The following is a 26,100-nucleotide window of genomic DNA, read 5'->3' as shown; positions in this document are numbered from 1 at the left end:
AAATGGCATTAATCCCAAAACAACAGGAACAACAGGAAATGGGATCTACCTGTAAGTGATTTTCCCAAGGACATGTGGAAGAAAGGAGATCTACCGGTGATTTTCCCATGGATACTGAGGAAATGGGATCTACCTGTAAGTGATTTTTCAAAGGACATGTGGAAGAAAGGAGATCTACCGGTGATTTTCCCAAGGACACTGAGGAAATGGGGTCTGCCAGTAAGTGATGTTTCCAGGGACACACTGAGAAAATGGGATCTACAGGTAAGTGATTTTCCCAAGGACACACTTTAGTCAGAGGAATTGGGATCCCTGGTAATTGCTTTTCCTAGGACAGACTATGGAAATAGGACTTAGTGGTAATATTCCCAAGGACACACTAAGGCAGGCAACTGGAACTGGTCAGGGTGTGTATAGAACTTGTGACCCTCTGGATTATGAGTCTACCATCTGAGCTACTGCTGCTTCCTAGTTTTGGAATGCAGCTTTAATATTGCTTTTTGTACACCATTTTAATCTCAGTGAACATTAAAATTGATCTGTGCTAACCAAATGCCATATTTCATCCAAGTATGAATTTAACAATAAGCTCAGAAATAGATCTGGAAGAGACCATTTGCAAATTCTCACATAGGTAGCCTCACTTGGTGAATGAGAAGAAGGGCAAAATATATATATTTGCTCTTCGACCAATGTTCATGATCAGGCTGTTAGACAGGATTAAGTGATTTGCATCTTTAGCTTTTTGACAATTACTCAGACGGTAGAATTTATTGTAGAATTTTGCAAATGTCTTCTGAAGGTATAATCATGATATTGTGATTCCATTCACATGATATGCAGATTTTGTCCTGATGATAGGGGCAAAAACCTTGATTTTAAATGTTTGTAAGAACTGTTACTCTTGTAATTGGCAAATCACCTTCTCTTCACTGAAGTCTTACTGATGGAGTGACAACATGACTGCTACTTGGGAATACAAATTATTTGAATGTCTTCAAAGTTGAGGTACTTTGTAAAAGTTGAGCTAGGATAGGAGATTTGTAGTTCAGTGGTAACTATTTCAGACTATACTCATTAAATTATCAAGGCTCCAAATTGGATTTCTCTATAGGTTTAGATGAAACTTCAAGATTGCTATCTACTTGTAAATTCATTGTTAAATTCAAATACATGAATGGAAATGCTTGCAAAACTTTAAATCCTACCTAGATTTAGTTCTTGAAATAATTGTAAGTTCTCATATATATAAACAATATATTATAATTAAACTCTTTCATTAAAGAATGATGAATTTTCAGGTCTGAACAATTTTGCTGAAGGAGCCCTGACTTTATGTCAGCTGCACAAAAATGGTAAGTTGATGGTTTTCTCTGTGTATATTTCATCTGTTAATAATCACTGCCTATAAAGACCAACTCCATAACATAGTTGCAAAGTTTATTTTCAATTAACATCAATAGAAAGATTGTAACTTGTTATCCACAGATATTTTTGAATACGTCATGTGAAGATAGTCTCATCATGAAAAGCATTCATTATGAAGATGAAATCATGTCATGGTGTCAGTACACCACTTCCTCGATAACTTGCACACATCGGGGTCCAGAAACATCGACCGCACTGTAAGTGAGGCGCGAGTTATCGAGGGACCTATAAAATAAGCCCAAAACCAATAAAGTAATTGACGACATAACGGAGAAATGGGGGGGGGGTAGGCAGATTATACTGTTGAATACTCACTTTATAATCGTTCTGAGATTAACTGTTAATAAATATCTCTTCATAACGGTGTACTTTATTATTTCCTCATAGGACAACATTAATTTCAGGATAAATTACAGTATATTGAGGCGATCATCGAAAACATTATTCCACGTGGTTTCCGTTCGCTTAACATGTGTACCACTTCACACATTGTGTACTACGTCACTAATTTTTATGTTGAATTGGATACATTCTAGTTTTATTGTTTGATCCAAATTAGACGTTTTTTTTATATACAAAAGATCGACTCTTTTCGAGAAACAGTGTCGATCGAACAATAGATAGATAAATAGATTTGAATGTGATAGAAGTAAAATGGAAAAGAAAAAAAAAACGGGTTAATCAGTACTAACGTATTTAATTGGTCTACAAATTAAAAACAACGTAAATTAGAACAAGTTAATACTTGCCGTTTGTGCCACGCTTGACAAATATCAATTCACTTTTTGAAAAAATCAGTTATTTTGTGTGTGTGTGTGTTACTCCTTGGTTTCTCTGCCGCTGAGCAAAATCCCTCAGATTTGTCAACTGCATGAGCTTTACATAGTCAACATTTTGGGTCTCCAGCCACCTTATGGCAATATCAAAATATTTGATCGCTTCCTGTGCAGAGGGGTGGGGGGTGCAACATCTGCGTCTGCATCACTTTCAACACTTGTGTTACTCCAGTTAGAATCGTCTTCTGCTGCAAATTTGTTCACTATAGAAATAATTATAGTTTCATCTGACATGTATTCAGCTGTGGGGCAATCATTGTCAGCACAAATCCACTCCTCCATATCATCAAGAGAAACGCCCATCTCAGGACCATGAGTCTGTACGAATTTCTCCCAAACAGCCTCAGCATTAATGACATCAGTTTCACTGAAACATTCGAAGTCACTATCATCAACGTTGTCTCTGTTACTGTTTTGCTTTACGTCAAAGGCAGCTCCAAGACCCTTAATCCAGCACGCGAGGTCTCTTGTAATCGATTTTTTTTTTAATGCAACAAACACTTCCCCAAGTTGTTGATCAAAACAAAGCCGGCATGTACATGTAATTAGGTTCTCACAGAAGTACTCACGGGTTTCGATGTGACGGTCGATTGACTCTTTTCATGTTTACAATGAACAGAATAAGTTGTGATTATGTTTACACTGAAACGGAATTAAAGGATTAGAACGTGACTTTCACACAGGAAGACGTTTAGTTGGTGTTTATTTCATTCTCTGTTGCCACCTGTTAGCATTTACAAGTTTTCATTGATCGCTATTTCACCAGACTGTTTATTTACAGTATACTGACAACTATTTATCATAAAAACTTACATAATATATGATATCTTTAAACAGAGGTCTCGCTAGGATTTTAAAACTGGGTCTTTCTGCCTCTGAATTCAATCACTAAATATCAGTACATTTTCTCACTCGGCTGCTAGTCAAAGCCTTTGAACTAGCCGCCTAGCTGTTGCATCATGTTCTTTTCTTTTTTTTTTTTAATGTACTCTTATAAAATGGCAACAGTACATCAAAGAGTCTTTCAGTCACTGAATTCTGTCATTGTAAATATCAGCACAGTTAACTGATCAACACATTTTCCCACAAAGCAGGTGGCTGAAACAGGACCAGCAAATCTTTGAATTTTCCCGCGCACCTATTACATGCGCACGGAGGACTCCCGCCTGAGTGACTTTCTACGTTCCAGATCAAAAATTGGCATCCAAATATGTGTAATTAAGCGTTTTCGAGACCTCTGAAATTAATTCTTCTTTAGAACTTGCAAATTTCAAAATATGGATTATATTTTTACGGGCATTAATCACCATTTTCGATGATAAAACGAGCAATGTATCAAGGTTTAATTTATCAATTCTTTTCGTAATTTTTTCATGTTCAGCATATTTTAAAGATATTTTAAATACATCTTCTCTGGAAAAAAATCAGGAGCCAAGACGGACACCGCGTTATAAGCGGGATCACAAGTTATCCGGGCACGAGTTATCGAGGGAGCGGTGTACATAGAAAGAAATTATGCACCAATGTTTTGTATGCATGACCTTAAATGTGAATGTTAGTTGACTGAACTGTAGCATATTATGTGAGAATATTTTGATAATAATGACATTTCCTAATTACTGAAAGAAGAATGAAGTGTTTGAATTGTCAGTTTCCTTATGGATAAATATGTCTTTGACAAGCATAGTAATACAGATGGTCACATTACCTGTTTACTGCATAATCCCTCCATTAACAAATTTGTTGTTGGTAGTATAACAAACATGTAAATGAAGTTTACAGATATTTATATAACAACAAGCAAAACACAGTTGACTCAGGTAGAGTGGCAGTTTTGGCCTTATATAACAACAAGCAAAACACAGTTGACTCAGTGTGAATTTTAACCTTACATAACAACAAGCAAAACAGTTGACTCAGATAGAGTGGCCGTTTTGGCCTTATATAACAACAAGCAAAAAACACTTGACTCAGACAGTGGCAATTTTGGCCTTATATAACAGCAAGCAAAACACAGTTGACTCAGAAAGAGTGGCAGTTTTGGCCTTATATAACAAGCGAAACACGTTAGACTGAGAGTGGCAGTTTTTTCCTTATATAACAACAAGCAAAACACAGTTGACTCAGCCAGTGGCAGATTTGGCCTTGTATAACTAGCACAACACAGTTGAATCAGACAGAGTGGCAGTTTTAGCCTTATTTAACAACAAGCACAACACAGTTGACTCAGAGTGGCAGTTTTGGCCTTATGTAACAACAATCAAAATAGTTGACTCAGTGTCAATTTTGGCCTTATATATCAATAAGCAAAACACAGTTGACTTGGACAGAGTGGCAGTTTTGGCCTTATATGACAACACACAAAACAGTTGACTCAGACAGTGGCAATTTTGGCCTTACATAACAACAAGCAAAACATAGTTGGTTCAGACAGTGTCAATTTTGGCCTTATATAACAACAAGCAAAACACAGTTGACTCTGCCAGTGGCAATTTTGGCCTTATATAACAGCAAGCAAAACACAGTTGACTCAGAAAGAGTGGCAGTTTTGACCTTATATAACAGCAAGCAAAACACAGTCGACTCAGAAAGAGTGGCAGTTTTGACCTTATATAACAGCAAGCAAAACACAGTTGACCCAGGCAGTGTGGCAGGTTTGGCCTTATATAACAACAAGCAAAACACAGTTGACTCAGAGTGGCAGTTTTGGCCTTATATAACAGCAAGCAAAACACAGTTGACTCAGAAAGAGTGGCAGTTTTGGCCTTACATAACAAGCAAAACACAGTTGACTCGGTGTCAATTTTGGCCTTATATAACAACAAGCAAAACACAGTTGACTCAGCCAGTGGCAGTTTTGGCCTTATATAACAACAAACAAAACACAGTTGACTCAGCCAGTGGCAATTTTGGCCTTATATAATAGCAAGCAAAACACAGTTGACTCAGAAAGAGTGGCAGTTTTGGCCTTATATAACAAGCAAAACACAGTTGACTCAGCAAAACACAGTTGACTCAGACAGTGTCAATTTTGGCCTTATATATCAACAAGCAAAACACATTTGATTCAGACAGAGGGTCAGTTTTGGCCTTATATAACAACAAGCAAAACACAGTTGACGCATGATAGATGGATCAATGTAGGCCTTATTTTGAATATCAGTATTTGTGTGTTTCTAATGTCACTTGTGTCAGTAGTGCAGTTGTTTCATAATGAAATGTAAAGCATGACAGTGTAGGTTTGCCTCCTGCAGTTCTTCCTGAATATATTTTTCATAGTGAGATTTAATGTTTTGCATATTCTGCTGTTTTTTTTGTAGAATTTTTTTTATGGTGCTTACAGTGATATTTGGAGTGAAATGTTATATGTTTGAATAACTATTGTGTTATATATTAGTTTACTTGTCGTGCCGTGCCCAAACAAGGGATTTTTCTAGATTTTTGGGGAGATTGCAGTGGATTTTTTCCCCAAAGACATATTAGTTACAATCATTGATCAGAATTGAAAATGAAACATTTTTCTCCAAAATAAACATAAGAGCTTAAAAAACTTAGTGGGCAGGTTCCCATTCGTTCATTTATGACCCCAGGTGAATGTTGGCTACGTGCTTCATAATATAATGTTGCTTGTGGATGGCATGTACAGGTCAACAGTCAAGTTTACTGACTGAAAGAAGAAAAGTGTTTTTGCACAATAACATTAGTTCAACATCACAGACATGGACCAAACTTTGTGGATGGCTTGCCCCTGGGGATAGGAAGAAGCCTATTCACTTTGGGATCAAAGAGTAAATGGTCAGTGTCACTGTAACCGTAAAAAAATAAATAGTTCTATCGTAAAAATGTTAGTTATTGATCATGTACCTTCACCAAAGTTATTGAGTGACGTACAGGTTGATTTTGCACTTCAAATTTAGTTCAAGATCACATGCCTTAACTAAAGGTTGTGGTCATCTGGATCTGTTGGTTTATAATCTCTAGAGTCAACCACACCCTACTCTGGGCTAGAGAACCATTAAACATATGGTGGGAGTATAATGTGCCATTCATGACAATCTTGAAGTTAATCCATCACATACATAAGCACCTCTATTCCCATGTTTCTTCTGTGTTAGAACAGTTGAAATTATAAAGGGAGTTCGTGATAACACTAATAATGTTTTTTTAGATAATATCTAATATCCAGGAAGTTTCTAATAGACGACAAATCTACAAACTTTAAATTCCATCACTTTTCTTATTTATTGGAATTTTCCAATTTTGTTTATAGCTTTTTAAATCACTTCTCAAATTTCACGATATTATTGCTATATCAATAAAAACTTTCCTGGCTTCTTTAACAATAGATAATCTTCTGATGATTTCAAATCAAATATTATCGTTTCAGAGAGCCAAAGCTGGAAGATGTCCTTGACAATTGACAAAGTAAAAAGTAATAAAAAAATTAACGAAATGCTTGCAACAATTCAGGTAACCACAGATGCATTATGTATATTTGTGATGCAGTTCTATCAGTCAGCACTTGATACTGATCTGAGCCTACTTACTCTTGATCTTAATTCACATATCAAATTGATTTAAGAATCAAAGGGTCAAACGCTAATGGGTATGATTTTCTTATGTAGGGCTTGAAGTATGTTCGTTTAGTTAGTTACCAGAAGAGACTCAAAACTTTGCTCATCCTGTCTAAATTTTACTTTTCTTGTATTTGATTTTAAAAACTGAAGACCAGACTTCATCTTTGATACTGTATGAATGATTTGGCAAGGTCTGTACACTAAGGCTTTTGTAATGGATTTTCATGCTTGACATACCTTATGTATTTCTGACTTTTATCATGAAATTTCAATCATTCTTTCGAAAATCCACCTCATAAACCTACTACTATAGATGATTTTTTTTAAAAATTGAATATTTGTGATAAACTTGACAAAAAAATCACACTCAACTCATGCAGCTAATCTTGTTTGTTAAGTCGTGCATTTTTGAAGAATCATGCTGCTTTTTCTGCAATTTTATTTTCTCAGCTCATATTTTTAGTCTTCTTGGTTTTCTTTCTTTTATCTCCTTGCAAACCACTTAAAACTTGACAGTGTCCAACATGCCTAATGTTCAGATGATTATAGGTGACATCCACAGACATTTCTAGATGAATTCATGCAGAAATCACATGTTACAACAGATAGAATAACTGCTTTGCAAACCAGTCAATAATTTCCAGTAAATAAGGTTTTAAATCAACTACACTAATACATAATTGTTGGTAACCACTAAATTAAAAACAGTTATGCTGTAAATATAGGAAACAATGTAATAATCCTGGTGTATGGTATGCTTATGTAAATCTAATTATGTGAAATGACATCAGATAAGTTTTGTTCTGATAATTAGCATGCATCTGACCAATGTAGATCCGTTACAAATGGATTTGCTCATAAGCAAACAGTAACAAAAATATTTATTTCCAATGATTATGTTATTTTGGCAAAGACAGATTATGAATAAAGGATGCCATTAATTGGAGAAAACACTGTTTCTCCTTCTTATTTGATAATTGGCTTAAAATTACGCTGATTGGCTTTTGCAAGTGTCTTGATAAAGTCACTTGTCCTTAATTGTCACTTATGAATATGAGTAGACTTGTAGAATTTTCAAGCCTTGTTATAGCTTTGAAAGAAAATATTGAAGAATCTACTTCAGATCTAAGTTTGTATTGAGCAACTTGGGGTTTTATATGAGTATAATGCTTTTGTGATAACTCCGAATTTTTCAATTACATTTTTAACAACAATGTAAAAGCTGGTATTTGTATGGATTGTGTTTGCAGAATTACATAAGTTTTAATGTAATGTTTATTGCCTTAATTATCATAGATATATGTACCATATGAGATTGATTGTCAATTCTTTCAGATCAAGCAAGAGAGCCTTGGACCTCATGATAAGAAAGAGTTTGTTTTGCCCTGTTCTAAGCAAGATAATAAAGATTCCTATACATTTAAAAAAGGCGTTGCAACAGACACATTTGCCCACACAGGATCAGATAAACTCATTTGGCCCACAGTTAGTGCTACTGAGGAGAAGGTTTTGAAATCCAGGATAAATATGTGCAGATTGGGCCAGGAGAATGTTAATCCTCCCTATCAACATAAAGGAAGTTTGAATGCTTCTGATCAAGTTGAGGGTCAAATTCTTAGAAACCAGGTTGAACAGATGAACACATCTTCCAATACTGGCTTCAGAAATAACAGAAAACCATTACTTTTATCAGGTCAGTACATTAGAAAATTAGGAAATAAGATATAGATGGAGGGAATACATTTTTTGAGCCGAATGAAATCAGTTGAAGAAAAAAATCTGATGATTTTAGAGAAAGTTTGCCCCACTTTAGAAGGCTGAAATATAATTGGACCCTGTTTGGAAGTGAGGACAAAAATTTAGTTGTAGCATAATATGATATAAGGAACCTAACATAAGTAGTTTTCCAAGGCAGGTGATGGGGCCCCGAGTGGCCGAGTGGTCTAAAGCGCTCTCCGTTACGGATCACTGCCATCTCACCTCTGTCTGCATAGGTTCGAGTCTTGGATTCGGCCAATGTGGGTATGTGAGAAAGCTTGCCAGTAGCTTCTCGAGGGTCGGTGGTTCTTTCCGTGGATTTCTCGGGTTCTTCCTCCACCATTAATACTGGCCGCCATGTATAGCCTATCGTGTGCTGAAAAATGGCGTTAAACCCTACAACAACAACAACCAAGGCAGGTGATTGCTTAATAAAGGTGACCTTTCAGGCAGGTTAGCCTGTTTGGCATTGTGGAGTACCACCAGGAATTAAGCTTGTTTTATGTAATTTATATTGGCATCAGATTTGATGTAATGTTAGTTATGGTTGATATTTGGCATACTGTATTCATTGTATTCGGTGCTTGGTATTTGGTACTGAGGTGGGGGAGCAATAGTTAATCTTTTAGAGAGAGAATTTCTCATTTATCAAAACTAATTTAGTAGTGATGTTTCATGACAGTGTGGTCATTACTGAAGTCTGTTCCAAACCTTTGGAAAACTAGTTAGGAGAGAGCAAATTTGCAAATGCCTTTCCTTCTACACCACTCCCTCGATAACTCACACATATTGGGGTGCAAAAACATCGACCACACTATAAGTGAGGCGCGAGTTATTGAGGGACCTATAAAATAAGCCCAAAACCAATAAAGTGATCGACGACATAAAGGCAAAAGAAGGGGGGGTAGGCAGATTATAGTGTTGAATACTCACTTTATAATCATGCTGAGATTAACTGTGAATAAATATCTCTTCATAACAGTGTACTTTGTTTATTATTTCCTCATAGAGTAACATTAATTTCAGGATAAAGTATATTGAGGCAATCATCGAAAACATTATTCCACGTGGTTTCCGTTTGCTTAACGTGTGTGCCAATTCACATTGTGTACTATGTCACTAATTTTTATGTTGAATTGGATACATTCTGGTTTTATTGTTTGATCCAAATTAGACGTTTTTTTATATACAAAAGATCAACTTTTTTCGAGAAACAGTGCCGATTGAAGGATAGATAGATAGATTTGATTGCAGTAGAAGTAAAATGAAAAACAAAAAACAAGGGTTAAACATTACCAACATGAATTTAATGGGTCTACAAATTTAAAACAACGTAAATTAGAACATGATAATACTTCCAGTTTGTGACACACTCGACAAATATCAATTCACTTTTTGAAAAAATCAGTTAATTTTTTGTGTGTTACTCTTTGGTTTCTCTGCCGCCGAGCAAAATCCATCAGATTTCTCAACTGCATGAGCTTTACGTAGTCAACATTTTGGGTCTCCAGCCACCTTATGTCAGTATCAAAAGATTTGATTGCATCCTATGCAGAGGGGGGAGGTGGTGCAACATCTGCATCTGCATCACTTTCAACACTTGTAGTACTCCAGTTAAATCGTCTTCTGCAAATTTGTTCGTTATAGAATTAATTATTGTCTCATCTGACATGTATTTGGCTGTGGGGCAGTCATTGCCAGCACAAATCCACTCCTCCATATCATCAAGAGAAACACCCATCTCAGGACCATGAGTCTGTACAAATTTCTCCCAAACAGCCTCTGCATTAATGACATCAGTTTCACTGAAACCTTCAAAGTCACTATCATCGTCGCTGTCTCTGTTACTGTTTTGCTTTACGTCAAAGGCAGCTCCAAGACCCTTAATCCAGCACTCCGCTATGATCTTAGGAGTGATTGCTTTCCAAGCCTGACCACCCATGAATATAGCCTCTTTTAAATTCACACTTTTGAGAAAGGTTGTAACACCTTCTCCACTGTCCAGCATTGACTGTATTAACAGCCGACGGTAATTCTGTTTAAAAGTGCTGATAATTGCTTGATCCAGTGGCTGGATTTTAGATGTTGTATTTTTGGGGAGGTATTCCACCCGGATCTTTCCATCACTTGTTACGAGTAAATCAGCGGGGGGTGGGTGGGCTGGGCAATTATCCAATAAAAGTATAGCTTTCTCCTCTACGCCCCTGGATCGCTGGTGGTTTCTGATGGCTGGGACAAACATCTTGAAAAACCACTCCAAAAATATGGTCACAGTCATCCATGCATTTCCACTGTTTTTGTATACAAATGGAAGACAGTCCATGTTCATATGATGGAAACAACGAGGGGACTTGTATTTGCCAATACATAATGGTTTCATCTTGTGTGTACCAGTTTTGTTCACACAAAACAAAAGTGTTAATCTCTCTTTGTTGAGCTTGAAGCCCTTATTTTTGTGTGGGTCATCTTTGGAAGCAGGAGTTTTGTCTGGCATCATTCTGTAGCAAAGACCAGCCTCATCACAGTTGTAAATTTGATCTTCTGTGTATTGTTCACTGATGATTATCTCTCTGAGCTGGTTTGGATAATTACATGCGGCATCCTGATTCAATGAGCATATCTCTCCTGACAACGAATTCTGTTTAATTCCATGTCGGCACTGAAATCTCCAAAGCCCTCCTTGGCTTGCCCTAAAATGTGATTCATTGTCCATAATTTTTGTCATTTTCTCTGCTTGGGCCTTGAGAATTGTTCCAGAGATGGGAACACCTTGTTCACGTTGCTGTGTGAACCACGTGTACACAGCATCATCTAATTCGGTATCTTGTGCAGCCCATGCTTGTTTTCTTTTGATCCCATCATCTGTATCAGCAACATGTATGTAATCCCAAAGTTTCTGCTCATCTTTAAGCCAACCTCAAAGTGTCGACTCAGCAATTTTTAGTTCATTGCAAACTTTGGCTCTCGCTTCACCATTATGAACCCTATCTATGATGCACAGCTTTTCAGTCACTGAGTACGCCTTTCGCTTGATTCCTTTACTCTCCATGGTCACATTTACAAATGATTAAGACACATTACTGATTGATAATATATACTTTAATGATGTTAAGTACATACAAATGTGAAACCATTTTTGATTGGTCAAATAAAACGAATTTAGATAATGGTGGTGACCACAAGACCTTATGCTCAGATTTGCATGCCTTTGAATTTTTTCTTTGTGCCTCCCTTGCTTGATTTGATACAAAAGACATATACAAATCGATAAAACAACAAAGGTCTCTTTTAATCGATTTTTTAATGCAACAAACACTTCCCCAAGTTGTTGATCAAAACAAAGCCGGCATGTAATTGGGTTCTCACAGAAGTACTCATGGGTTTCGATGTGACGGTCGATTGACTCTTCATGTTTTCATAGAACAGAATATGTTGCAATTATAATGTTTACACTGAAACGGAATTAAAGGATTAGAATGTGACTTTCACACAGCAAGACATTTAACTGGTGTTTATTTCATTCTTTGTTGCCACCTGTTAGCATTTACCAAAAGTTTTCATTGATCACTGTTTCACCAGACTGTTTATTTACAGTATACTGACAACTGTTTATCATAAAAAGTTACTTAATATATGATATCTTATTCAGAACTTGCAAATTTCACAATATGGATTCTATTTTTACGGGCATTAATCACCATTTTCGATGATAAAACGAGCGATGTATCAATGTTTAATTTACCAGTTCTTACTGTAATTTTTTCACATTCAGCATATTTTAAAGATATTTAAAATACATTTTCTCTGGAAAAAATCGGGATCCAAGATCGCGAGTTATCCGGGCCCAAGTTATTGAGGGAGTGGTTGACAAAATGAAGCAGCTGTTAGTGGTTATATCCCTTACCTGCTAGATGGCTGTTGTTATATCTGGATGTAATCAGTTTTTACTTGAGTGAAACCTGTCATGGGATGTTTTCGTTACAGGGAGATTGGGAGGAAGTTTTAGTAATGTGATCAGGCAAAAATAAAAATGTGCTTTCTCTATCAAATACATTACTTGATTACATTAACATTAGGATTGCCATTGTCATTAACCAGGCAACTCACCATCCAGTGACATCCTCAATGTTAGATTTGGCCTCATTAGCAATCTTCTGACTTGTGGAGAAACCTGACAATAGTCACGCTCTGGAGGCAACAGCCAGTATTGGTTGGGTCATTAACCAGGCAGCTCACCGTACCATGGTTAATTCCTTGACGGCTTCGGCCAACTTAGACTTGATATGACATGGTGTATGTCTATGGTCCATGTTGCTCAAACCACACCATACCCTCATTATATGATCAACCCTGTTTGGGTCACTGTTGTTTTTTGGAGGAAAAATAGAAGAAGTTCATAGGCAGGCATCTCGGGACCTGCTTCTCCAACTTACCACTCAACCCAGACACAAGCATTTGGAAACACCACCAATGCAAAGGGATGTTAAGCATCCTTGAGACAAAGGTTCTTTGCAGTCAGGTGTGCACCAATATTGATCCCAACCCAATGCCAGTAGACAACAGTTTAACCAGACTAGGAGCAATTGTTCATAGGCAGTTAGAAACCAGATTTCTCCACCTTCAAGCCTCCTAACTGTAAACTTTGACCTACCCTCCCACTGCCTGCAGACAGCCTACCTGTTGGCCGCTGACTCCTGCAATTTTGGATGATACAGGTCAATTTGGGGTTTGATTTATCCAGTCCCCTCCCTTTTCCTTGTGTCACGAATTCATGCTGCATGCAAAAAAATCACGAATTCCCCAATTCTCAATTATTTTAAATCTTTAATAAAATAACCAATTTCCCATTAAACGCTAGTCATTCATATCGGTAGTTGCCGAAACGGTCCAGCACTGCTAGTCGCGATATTAGTGGAACTATAGCTGATTGGTACAGTTGGCTCGATAGCAGGCATTTTATCATTTTTTTATCTATATGTACAAGAGTAGATTTACAAAAGCTTTTTAGAGAAACTAAAGCCTAACCGGAATTTTGCTCTGTGCATGCACCGCAAACATTGATTTGAATTACCATCCGGCACCGCATCTTGAAAATGTCTTCACCAACAAGGAAAAGTAAATGTATTGCACAAAAAGTGAAGTTTAGTTTGGAATAGACCAAAAATTGGCTGTGCATTCTGCCATCAAACACCAATATACTTCATGCTTTTTGCACGCAGTGTCACACATTTATTGGGCATATTGGCAGAGACGATGTGAGGAAGCACATTGGTAGTAAAAAGCACATAGAGGTTGGGAAAATTAACAATTCACAGTAGATTTCAGCTCTCAACAGAAGACCTGCAAGCTACCAACGCTGAAGCATTGTTTGTGAGTTTTCTTGCTGAACACAATCTACCTTTATCAGCTGGAAACCATTCTAAACATTTGTTCTGACAAATACCCGGACTAAAAAAGCGCTTCACAAATTCATGTCAGAATTCACTAATTTTTATCCCTATTTCCACTAATTGTGAGCCAGTATGGTTGGCAGCTATGCATCAGATCTAGAGAAGGATGCCATTCTACAACAGGAGATACAGTCATTCATCAAATAGCAGACAGTGGAGATTGTGCAAAGACCACAATCTTGTGGGTTATATTCTTTGCTGTTCCTTATTTGGAAAGTGAATAGCAAGTTAAGGTCCATCATTGTCTTGAGTTGCCACAACTAATTTATTAGAGCTCTGAAATTCAAGGCAGAGATGGTGAGATCAATACGTCTCTCCATCTGATGGGACAAGTATACTGTCAGTCTCGATCTGACAGATGAATATTGTTTCATCTCCCTATCTACCCACATCAATCATGAACATTTCTCCTTTCTGTTTACCACGGCATCGTTTTTCAGTTTGAAGGCCTTCACTTTGACTTCAACATCAGCCCTTGGGCTTTTATCAAGGTTATGGATTGCATCATCACCCTGTTCTGATCATTGTCAGCATACCTGGATAACATCCTCCAGAAGCACATGATAAGTTCTATCCTACTCCAGGGTAGGATTTGTCTTCTTTCTCTTTTAGAACATCCAGGCTTTCTAGTGAACTGGGGAAAAGTCTAACCTCCATCTGTCCCAGAATTTTGCCCATCTGTGTTTGGAAAATTTTCACCAACTTGGGGGCATTTGATGATCTATCTTCTTGAGACAAGGTGGACCCACATGTTACCCACCTTCGTCTCTCCAGTCCAGACACAAAAGTTTTGGCCTTGGACATGCTGTCATTCAGTTGGGAGGGGTTTTGGGCCTTTGCCTACCTGCCCCCCCCCCCAATACTGGCACCAAAACTAATCAAGAAATTATGGGTTCAGAAATACAAGATGATTCTGACTGAAGATTGAAGCTCTGAACTCCTTTTTGTTTAGGGCATCCCAGACAAAATCCAAGCATAAAGGAGGTGTTTCTCTGGAAACTGATGGAGTGGTGGTGCTGCTTGAACAGAGTTGGGGTAGCTAACCTATGACTTTACAGGTTGAATCTGTTATTAAGACTAGCAGATCATTGATCCAGGATTTCCATTGTAGAGGGGCAATCAGAATTATTTTGCAGTCTGTGCCACTCAGTTTCTGAATTATTTTTGGAATCAAGATTGTTGGGTTTAAATGGGTATACCTACATACTCTCCCAGCTCATGATACTGGGTCCAGAAATGGGGAGAGATAGGTGGGCAATTTGTTGTACCACCTTGACGCAGATAGCTCTAATCTTAATTTGCAGGGCATAGACCCAATTGAATATTAATTGCTGGAGAGACCACTCTCTGAAATCGTTGTCCTCACCTTGATAATGAGTCAACTACTGCATTGAATTGGCCCATTATGCGTTGGACTTAATATTAATTTGGTATTGGGCAAGCATTCCGTCCAGGTGTAGGAGTCGTTCTTAATGACTTTCATTTCCAAGATATTGATATGAAGAGCCACTGACTGTTGCAAGCTCACCCACCTGATGAACTGGCATCTGTACAAATTGCTATTTCCATTTGTGGGGTATTCCCACTCTTGTCCGTTTATCTCTTGCCACTGTACAGGGAAGTGTTTGAAGGGTCATATGCTTATTCCTAGGAGAACCCAGTATAAATTGTCATTCCACTCATTTGAATATTCACAACAAAGCCTTATAAATCAATGAGATTATACATGATTCCAATGCTTGATTGGAATTGTCTTTTGTTTCTACTGTATTTTCTGATACAATGTGTTCCAGTGCTGTTTTCTGCATCATCATTGGGGGTGGACTAAAGAACACAGATTGCATGTGTTGGTTGATGAGCACTTGGTACATAATAATCACATCTTGTTTACATCCTTCATGACTTTGAACTGCTTGCACTTCTTGCACTTGTCATCTCTTTGTAATAAAGAAAAGAAGAAAAAAGCAAGTGCATACAAAAAAAATGTCTAAATTGTTAAAATAAATGTAATCCTCTATTACTAAAATGACTTTATAGTGCATGTATTGAAACAGACAGCAGCAAAAAATATTTCATCTTTGAATATTGTATCTTGATAATCTAAATCACATGTGACAATAACAAATGGCACAATAAATGCAAAATATGAATAAATTCATAGGAATTCACGGAATAGTTATATGCACGAAATAAAACATTTTGACTTACTATACCATTGAAATTAAAAAAATGGGTGCTTGAATTTAAATATAGAATAAATTGGGTTCTTGGAGATCCATGTATACAGCATTAACACATTAACCGCTAGCGACGACTTTACAGGGCAGGAGGTAGCGTCATGGTCATGCACGGTACACTAAAGTGGATGGTATTATAGAAAGGTAGACAGATGTAGCTTTACAATGAAGCCAAATAATCTGGAATATCTAGTTGCACTACATAATACAGATAGAAAAACCTAATTTTTTGGACCTGATTTTTTTAAATCCAAAATTCGCCTGTGGTTGGAATCCAATTTTGTGTCCAGATTTGAGACTTTTTGGTCTCGGATCGAAGGCAAACTTGTATGAACTGCAAACAGACAGATGAGCCTTTGCAAAAAGTAGGATAAGATGGGCATTTGGAATAAAGAGTGGTCTTCATACAAAAATAATGGCTCCGTTTAGCAAAAAAAAAAAAAAAGTCCAACTTTTACCCTTCTGCTCATGCGCGAGTCAAACAGTCAACAAAAATCGATGTTTCTAACACAACTAGGCACTATGTTATTGAAAGATGACTGGGGATTTGGTGTTTTCGAGTCTGTTTAGAAATAGCTTTCAAAATGTGTTTCCTACTCGATTTTCAGGCAAAAATGACAAAAAGCTCCAGGGGTTAATGTGTTAAGCAAAAGATGAAAACTGGGTGCATCTGGTTATACTCTTAGCCAGTGGGTAGGACTGGGAGTTGACCCGTAAGAGTTGCTGCCCCTTGTCTACATGATATATCCTTTATTTCCATGTAATGTCATCAGATGTGAGCACCATATCTGCCATATTGATTCCCTTGCCATTCAAACTGGCACCTTACAAAAGTGTTCTGTCCAGAAAATTATGAAGCCACATCTCACTTTGTGCATAAGGATATCCTAATACATCACATTCTGTTAAGCATGTCAACCACATGAGACCAAATTCATTACTTTTCTCCATTTTTCTTAAATTAAACAATGTTGAAATCTTCAACCATCATTGTTATTCTTTCATCAGCAAATAGATCCATCAATAAACAGATGCATCAACAAATGGATAATGAATCAAGTAGAAACATGGGATGACTTTTCAATTTTCATGAGTGAAATCAGTCATTTGGTTATCATTCAAGTTAAAACGTTAATATATAATTTCATATCTTTAAAAGCATTTCAAGAATACTCTGTTTTGAATTTGACACAAAATCATTTTCCATTATATGTATGTTTCATTTAATGCACTGAAGATGAAACAGTATCTTTGAACAGTTCTTGCTTTCATACATTATCATCCTCCATCTGTCATCATCTCCATTCGAAATAAAAAAGAATGTGATCATGCTAATTAAAATTAGTTTGTCAGCTATCTTTAGCACAAGCACTTGCTTTTGCAAAAAGTATTTGTACATAAAAGTTCTTGCATAATGTATATGAAATTTTAATTCTGTAGCTGCTACTGTATCCCGAAGATCATTGGCTGGAAATACTCATTGAATCTTGGAGACACCATACAAAATAAAAAAATTACAAAAATCACAACATTGTCTGTTTGTCAGAAGTAACTACATTTCTGTTTGATAGTAATATGCATGATTGTGGTTCAGCTTCACTGTTCTGTCTTCCAACACAAGTCAGGGAACTTCCAGCTGTATTTTGTCTTTTGTGCTATGGAGTCACTTAATTTAAAGTATAATCTATGTATCATTTCAATGAAGTAAATATCCTTGTCAATGATTTGGTCAGATTTTGATCTTGAATATACATGATGTTGACAAAGGTTTGTTAGGGAAGCAAAATGGTGGTGTGCATTGCATTGTGGGTATTTGTGTATACAATCATGATGTCTGTGAAAACAGCCATAGACAGCAAGATTTTTTTTTGCTCTTTCAGGGAGAGCTGTATTTGGAGGTAGCAAAGAATAATCCTAATGTAAATATGATCAGGAAATGTATTTGATGCAGAGATAAAAGTAACCCTTAAAATATGCTCTCATCAAAGTGAACCACCTGATATTGTATCCAGAACATGAGAGTTAATCTGACACATTGATAGTTGGTAATTGAAGAAGAGAAATAATATATTTTGTTTGTTGTTTTTGCCTTTCCTTATTTTATGCCTGACATGAGGCAGATGGTATTATGTTATAATGTCCATCTGTCTGTTACCAGTTTTGTTTCCACACAATAACCCATGCTCACTATTTATAGTTTCTAAGCTTTGAAGATTGCTAGCGTTTGGGATAAGAAAAAAACCTGTTGATTTTACAGTGGCCATGAATGAAAAAAGAAAAATGGTTTCTGCACAATAATTCAAGTTCTCCATCAATAGTCACAAACATTTTGGATGGCTCACACTTGAGGTCAAGAAGGACCCTATTGATTTCTTGGTTAGGAGCTTAAAAGACTGTCCTGAACAAGAAAAATGGTTTCTTCATGATAACTAGAGTTTTCCACCATCTACAATTACTAGATTTTGTGAATGGCTTGCACTTGGTACTAGGTAGAAGCTTGTTAAAAGTGCAGTCAAAAGGTCAGGGTCAGAGTGAATGACAAAGAGAACTAGTCTTTGAACAATAATTAAAGTTTCCCACCATCAATGTTACCAAACTTTGCATTGGTTGTACTTGTAGGGAAGAACCCTATCAATTTTGGGGTCGAAGGTCAAGTTCACTTAGACTGAAAGAAGAAAAAAAGCTTTCGGGAGTCATTAGTTCTACATGACACACTGGGATCAGACTTTGGTGATGACGTTTACTTGGGGCAAGAAAGAAGCCTATTGATTTTGGGGTGCAAAGGTCAAGGTCATTGTGTCCCAAAGAAGAAAAATGATTTCTGCAACATAACATTAGTTGTACATCACAGACTTTGATCAAATTTTGTGGATAGTTTGCACTTGGGTAGGGATGAAGCTGATTGTATTGGTAAAAGTTCTTCATGATATGACATTAATTTCATCTTCAGAATGTCCCTACAGGTTGATCTTCCACATCTTGCAAATCTGTTGTTTTTTTGGGGGTGTGTGTGTAGAGGGTTAAAGTGGTTGATATGAGAAATAAAATGCTTAGAGATACTAAATTTAAACTTATGGTTTACTGTTGAGTGAGCAAACAGAAGACTTCATGCAGTATTCAGTTTACTTGAGGCCACTCAGATGTTTTCTGCTGAATCACGAAGTTCATACTTCACTCCATAATTCAGTGCCTTCTATGGAAACCCGAATAACTCAGTCATTATATTCCAAATAACTTAGTTGTTCTATTCCACTTTGATTCGATTCCTATATTTGCCTCACTGGAATGATAGCAGATAGTGGGCACTGAATTATTTGAATGAGCACCACAGCCGATTCTATACCTCCATATATATCATTCTACCATTGTTTTTTCTATCTTGGCTTGGTAGTCATCAGTCAGGATGATTAGAATTATGGCCATGCTAAATTTGCAGACAATAACCACATTTATGTTATTTCTTCTCTTCAATTTAGCACATTTACAAATGTATAAATGGCTCAATATGATTAAAATCTGCCCTTTGGGAAGATCTAATAGCAACTGCTTAGGGGTCATGTTCTAGTGACGTATGAATTAGCCAATGGAAATGCAGCTTTTACAAATCTGAAAGTGAAGCAAATTAATCTGCACACATTGGTACTCTTCAGCTACACTGCTCAGTCTTCCAAATACAATATATAAAACTCTCTCTGATTGGCTGATAAAATTAGCGATTATGGTAATAATGCATGGTCACCAGAATTTGCCCCCAAAGCTGTCACAGTCAGATCTTTACTTAGGACAGTGGGGATTTGATATTAATCAGACTGATAAATGGCTGTGAGAATAGCACACTTCTTTTTCCTGAGTTGAAACTTCAAAGTGTGACCAGCTACTTTTCCCAACTGGTCCTTTATGGAGGAAAATGCATTGTCTATTCAGCAGCTTTATTCAATATATATATATGCTGACTGAGTTTCATGGTGAGAAAAGGAGAATGACTTTGAAACATAGAATGCAGTTAACATACAAAAGCAGTACATTCTAACAGATTTGAGACAGATAAAATATTATTCATTGAGTAAGTGAATGAAAATGAAGTTGTTTAATTATTAGCCTTTTAGAATAAGCAATTGTGGTTGTTAACTGAAAGAGGCTTGAGGAATTATGCAATAAACCAAATGTTTTATTGAACTATTGTCATGTTTGTGTTACATTCAATTTTGGTTCTAATATATATATATATATATATATATATATATATATATATATATATATATATATATATATATATATATATATATATATATATATATATATATATAATTGAAGTAAATCCTGATTTATAATGAATCAAATATTTCCATTTGAACTTTATGTTCAGCCCCTGAATTTTCACATTTACAGAATAATAATGAAGAAATTGTTGATATTAAGGAAGCGCTTTTAACAAAAAATTTACAATGAGAAATTTACGTATTAATGATTCAGTGGATGTATGGATCATATTAAAGAATTGGAATTTTGGATTGTTCAGTTGTAATCTTGATGCAAAAATAGTCAAAATTACACCCATTGTTAGTTTCTGAGGGGCTTCACCCTCTCCTAAACCCCCCACCAAGCTTTGCCCAGGACACACAATGGGTCTAGGCAGCCTCCTTGATCCCCAGCCTACTTTTCAGTATTGTGGTTTTCCCCAACTTTCACCCATGTGATTGATTTTGGGGTCAAAAGGTCAGAGGTCAAGACCACTGACTTAAAAAATTGTTTATCTGCACAAAAATTCATTTCTTGTCCATGTTCCGTCACCTAAGATTGTGGATGACTTGCAGAGTGAAATAATTAGAGGTCTATTAATTTGGTATGAAAAGGTCAAGGTCACTATGATGCAAAGAAGAAAAATGGTGTTTGCATAATTTAAGTTCTAACTTGATAAATGTTTTTGTGGAGGGCAAGCACTTAAGGTACCATGTAGTTGACCTTTTTTTGGTGACAATTTGATTCATGCAGAGTAGGGGTCTTATAAATTAAGAGGCCAAAAAATTAAATAAATCTAAGAGTAATATGGAAATGAGATATTTGCAGTATAAAAGAAATACTGTAAATTCAAATATTTTTATGTTTTTATGCCACTATTCCCATTCAGGAATGCGTATATGGTATGCATAAAGTGTTTATCTTTTTCGTGATGGTATTCATTACTCTATACTTGTATCAACGGTTATTTGGATTTTAAATTAAATACTGTCCTCCACCAAGTGAAGTATCTGTCAATGTTACAATGTTATTTACTCTGGGTGCTTACTAGCAAATATATTGCTTCCATTTTTGAGCAAGTCCTAACAACCTGTATTTGTTATAATTGTGTTTTTTGCTGTATGAACATTGTATTTGATGTATCTTCCTTTTCTGTAAGCTAGATTTTTTTATTTCCAACTGTTATTTCCCAAGTTTTCTGCCAGTGCATTTGACCTAGTAAGCCCTTGGCTTGTAAAGGCAGCACTCACTTGTTTTCAAGTTGACAATCCTTTTGATCAAGTCACACAGTTAGTACATGTACTTGTTCAGTTCCAAACAGAATTCTATATGTTCCAGTAATGTTTGACCTGAATCCCTTGTAGCTTGTAAAGGCAATACTCACTTTATTTTCCCATGTGACAACCCTTTAATCGAGCCGCAAGTTTGACACTTGCTCAATGCCAGGCAACAGAGGGTGGTTATTTGAAGTCCCTATGATCATGCCACACAAATGACACATGTTCAATTGCAGCCTTTAATAGATTTCACAGGCTCTAACTGACAGAGCTCAAGCTCAGTCTCTAAGTACCCACATATGACAGTGATGCCAAGGAAATGGAGTCAGATGATATGATGACTAGACCATGAGGATCTGCAATTACTAGATAACAGTGGAGGATTTAAGAACTTTATCAGACAGAGGATGAATTTTTGGACTTTGTATTAGATGACATTAGACAGTGACATTTATAGGATACATTGAATCATAAAATATGGACTTAAAACTTTCATTGTTTATTTGTCAGATGCATGGAATTAACATATTACTGAATATTGTGAATCTGATCATTCTGAATTATTTTTATATGGGTATGTCACCCATAATTGAATTCATGAATATAAAATGTCAAGCACTATGGATTTTGATGGATTTAGTTAGGACAAATTGTAAGTTGCCAATTTACTTGTGACATGTGCCACATTGGTTCTGTCATTATTTTCCATATCTATCTATCTATCTATCTGTCCGTCTGTCTGTCCGTCCATCCATCCATCCATCTGTCCTTCCAGCTGATCTAATCTAATCAATCAATCAGTCCATCCATCCAATTGGGCTTGCTAATTTTTTCCAAAGTGCAGCTCAGACTAATAATAAGTCAACCCTTCAGCTGGACCTGACTTGAAAAATACACCCCAGCTTAAAGGAATGTCAAACAGAATTTTTTTTTTTTTTTTCTGTAGTCCTTAAAAATGGGAGGATGCTTCTTCAAATTGACTTATAAGTGAGTATGGACAGTATGATAGATACATATTGATTTTGGGGTCAAAAGGTTCAACGTTAGGGTCATTGTGGCGGGTTTGCAGAATAACTTTTGTTCCATTGTGAGTTCCTTGACCAAACATTGTAGATGGCTTGTAGTTAGGATAGTTTTCACTGCCATTTTAAGTCTAGAAAAAAATGGTTTCTGCATGGTTAAGTTCAAGACCATATACCTGCACCAGAGGTCAAGGTTATTTAGGATCCATTGGTCAGTAATCTGAAGAGTCAACCATACTCTATTAGTGCCTGCATAGAAGACTATGAATCATTACAGGCATTCATGGTACTCATGTGTTACTCTTTTAGGACATGGACAAGGGCCTTTTTTTCAGTTCGGAAAGAATTCAAGTACTTCTGGACAAAGACAATATGGAGAGGTAACAGTCTATTTAATTTACTACATGTGATGTCAGTTTTATTTGTTTCCTTTTTTCATATTTCAAGATTGCTACAAACCATGAATTTGAAGACCCAGTGCTGTATCCTTAAAATAACATAATTATCGAGCATATATCCACAGAAATAAGTACAGACAGATGATACAAATAAATAAATTAATAGTACTTTACAGTGTGCTGTGTCCAATGATTTATACAGTAAAGCTTTCCCAAACTGGCCCATGATAAGATCAGAAATGTTGCTTCTTATGTAGAGGTGACCAATATAAAGAATCTATTATTATTGGAATTGGCCTTATTGGGACCAAAATATGTGGCCTGCCTGCAAAAGAAGCTGCTTTACAAATTGACCTTTAATAGAGAGCTTCAAAAGTGGAAATATCACAACATTTGTTGTGTGGGTCTTCTAAAATTCTAATGAGAATCTTCATCTGCTTTATATTGATCTAATTGTCTCAGCATCAGAATGAAGTTTTGTTAATGTTTTAAGTTACTCTTGACATCTTTTTGTCTGGATTATGATTAATAGAAGACACAATTCTCATCCATCCCTCTATCTGTTTGTTAAGCCTCATATTTTTGTTAAAGTTTTTTTAAAGATAGTATTTATAGGTTACTGCATTTGTACGGGAAAATATGAACAAGTTTTTTGAATGGAAATGCTGCACGACCTTGGGAGTGCAGTATATCCATTCGACAAAACAAGTTAATATTTTCCCATACAAATGCAGTAACCTTTTTTTATATGCTAATTTTTTTAATTCTTCTAATGCTTAATTATATTAACAAAATACACTACACATAACAAAGTAACCGAATGTATGCCGCATTCCAAACTAAATGCACAAGCGCATATTCATTATTACACAATATTATTACTGCACACATAACTCTGCCAAGATAAATTTGAACTTAGTCGTATGCTCGACATAACATTCGAAAGAAAATGGCGTGTCTTGTTAAAATTGAAATTTGGAGTCATATTGTGAATGAATGTGCATTGCAACAACTTTTCAATTTGATCTGGAATGAATAGATTTTAGGTATTTTTTTTGATTCGACAAAATTTTGTGATTATGGACGGATTTGTATGTGAAAATTCCACATGAAATATATGGGATTGAAGAAGCTAGGTAAAGCATGTTGACGTCAGCAAATGTGTTTCTGTTTCTGTCATTAAATGTTTGAAATAATAATTTGGGAAAAATATGAAGTCTTTCAATTGCAATTATGAAAAAGACGCTATGGAATTTAATGCTTATTTCATTTTGAGTGCAGTAAGGAGGATGTAATTGCACTTATCAAAATTACAGTACAATTTCAAAACGTGTAATCAAGATTGAGAACCTATGACATGGCTCATGTAATTCGGATTTGCAGAACTAAGAAAGTACATTTTGAGGAAATTCAGGATGTAAAACTGTATTTTTTGTAGTTGCCATTCTTATCACCAGCTAAAGAAGACAGTATATGACTTGTCACTTGTATGTTATTTGTAAGGACCCTTTCTTGCGTCTGTTGTGTACTGTAGCTAGCCTAAATTCGAAACATTGTATCAACGCGGAATGTGCCAAAGCAGCTGGCATGTGGCAGTTCACAAAACATCTGTTTTAGTTATTCAGAAACAAATTTAAACAACCACAACTTAGAGCACCTCTTACACTAGTGTACATGATTTGTTTGCAAATCAAAAGTGCTGGCATCTGCATCCATTGTTTGTTTACAGTAGAAAGTAGTTCCTTTATGTACGTGAATGTTATATGTGTATTGCGCACAGGTTCAGTATTGGGTACTATTGCATGATTCTGACAATGTAAAGTTAACGGTGAAAAAAATGAGCATACAATAATGTTTGTTATGATAAGTGGATCATCATCATCATACTTTAGGTGAGATGTGCTGGTTGTCATGTGACTTCCATTTTGTCTTGCACATGGGCAGCCAAATGATTATTTACCATATGCTTGACTTGGATCACATTCTGATACTCGTGTTGCAGGTTGATAATGAAGCAAATGAGACATTTCAGGCTAAGGCTGTTAGTGTTTCATGTCTAAATTTCAGCTGAAAAGCCACATGAATATGCTGATATTTTTATTTTTTTGGTGTAACTATAGCTACCGCTGAATCTTGCTCTTGCTCTCTTGTAACAATATGTGCTGGATGTCGTGCAACTTCCATTTTATCTTTCACATGAGTACCAAAGGATTATTTACCATGTGTTAGATTTGAATCACACTCAGATATTCATGGCACATGCAGACAGTGGATCAAGTAGGACAAATGTGAAGACTAAGAAGTGTGTCATTGTTAAAGTTGAGAAGAAATACTGTGATAAGTATGCTAATGTGTTTCCAGATGTCATAAGCAGTTCTTGATTAGGGGAGAGTTTTGCTTTTTGCAAGGTTTGTTGAATGGCTATATAGCCATTTGCTGTGGAGGTGTAACTGATGTAAATAATTGTTTGTACTCAAAGAAACAGTTACCTTTCAGAAAGACAATGGAGACCAATGAAAAATGACATCTTTCAGCATTTCAAATGCTAAATTCAGTTCAGGCAGTTATGGGGCGGGGAGGCTTCTGGGTCTATGCACACAAACACATACAAGCACATTAGGCTTGCATTCAGATTTTTTTGTGCTTTCCATGGTATGCTACTGTTACCATGGATAGAATGTGTTCAAACTGTATAAATGTTTACCAAAATATTACTACTTATTTGGAGGTCAAAGGTAAATGTTGCATTTTTTTGGGTGTGTGTGAAAATTTAGTCTGTGGATAGGCATTAAACTTTGAATAAGATGCACCAGTATACTGGAAGCATTCTTGGGGAAGATGGATCCAAGGGTCGAAAGGTCATGGTTACAGGGTGAAT

The 26,100-nt window shown here is 36.2% G+C and overlaps 1 protein-coding gene across 6 annotated transcripts in view; it reads left to right on the top strand.

Annotated features, from left to right (window-relative positions):
• LOC149803266 (fidgetin-like protein 1) overlaps positions 1 to 26,100 on the top strand; it is a 109,207-nt gene that overhangs the window by 7,194 nt on the left and 75,913 nt on the right. For 5 of the 6 annotated variants that reach the window (XR_016420168.1, XM_089952923.1, XM_089952924.1 and 2 more), the window contains exons 3-6: positions 1,302 to 1,355; positions 6,652 to 6,734; positions 8,177 to 8,534; positions 23,134 to 23,204. Coding sequence is in view for 5 of the 6 variants with exons in the window: in XM_089952923.1 (XP_089809049.1) it covers positions 1,302 to 1,355; positions 6,652 to 6,734; positions 8,177 to 8,534; positions 23,134 to 23,204 (566 nt within the window). In the remaining variant the exon portion in view is untranslated. The remainder of the gene's footprint in view (positions 1 to 1,301; positions 1,356 to 6,651; positions 6,735 to 8,176; positions 8,535 to 23,133; positions 23,205 to 26,100) is intronic. The other variant, XM_089952922.1, reaches the window with a different exon arrangement.

Source organism: Sinohyriopsis cumingii, chromosome 3 (assembly GCF_028554795.1).
Source record: "Sinohyriopsis cumingii isolate HCF-2022 chromosome 3, ASM2855479v2, whole genome shotgun sequence".
NCBI classification, from domain to species: domain Eukaryota; kingdom Metazoa; phylum Mollusca; class Bivalvia; order Unionida; family Unionidae; genus Sinohyriopsis; species Sinohyriopsis cumingii.
Note: the sequence above shows the minus strand (reverse complement) of the source record. Positions and strands in the feature narration are given on the sequence as shown.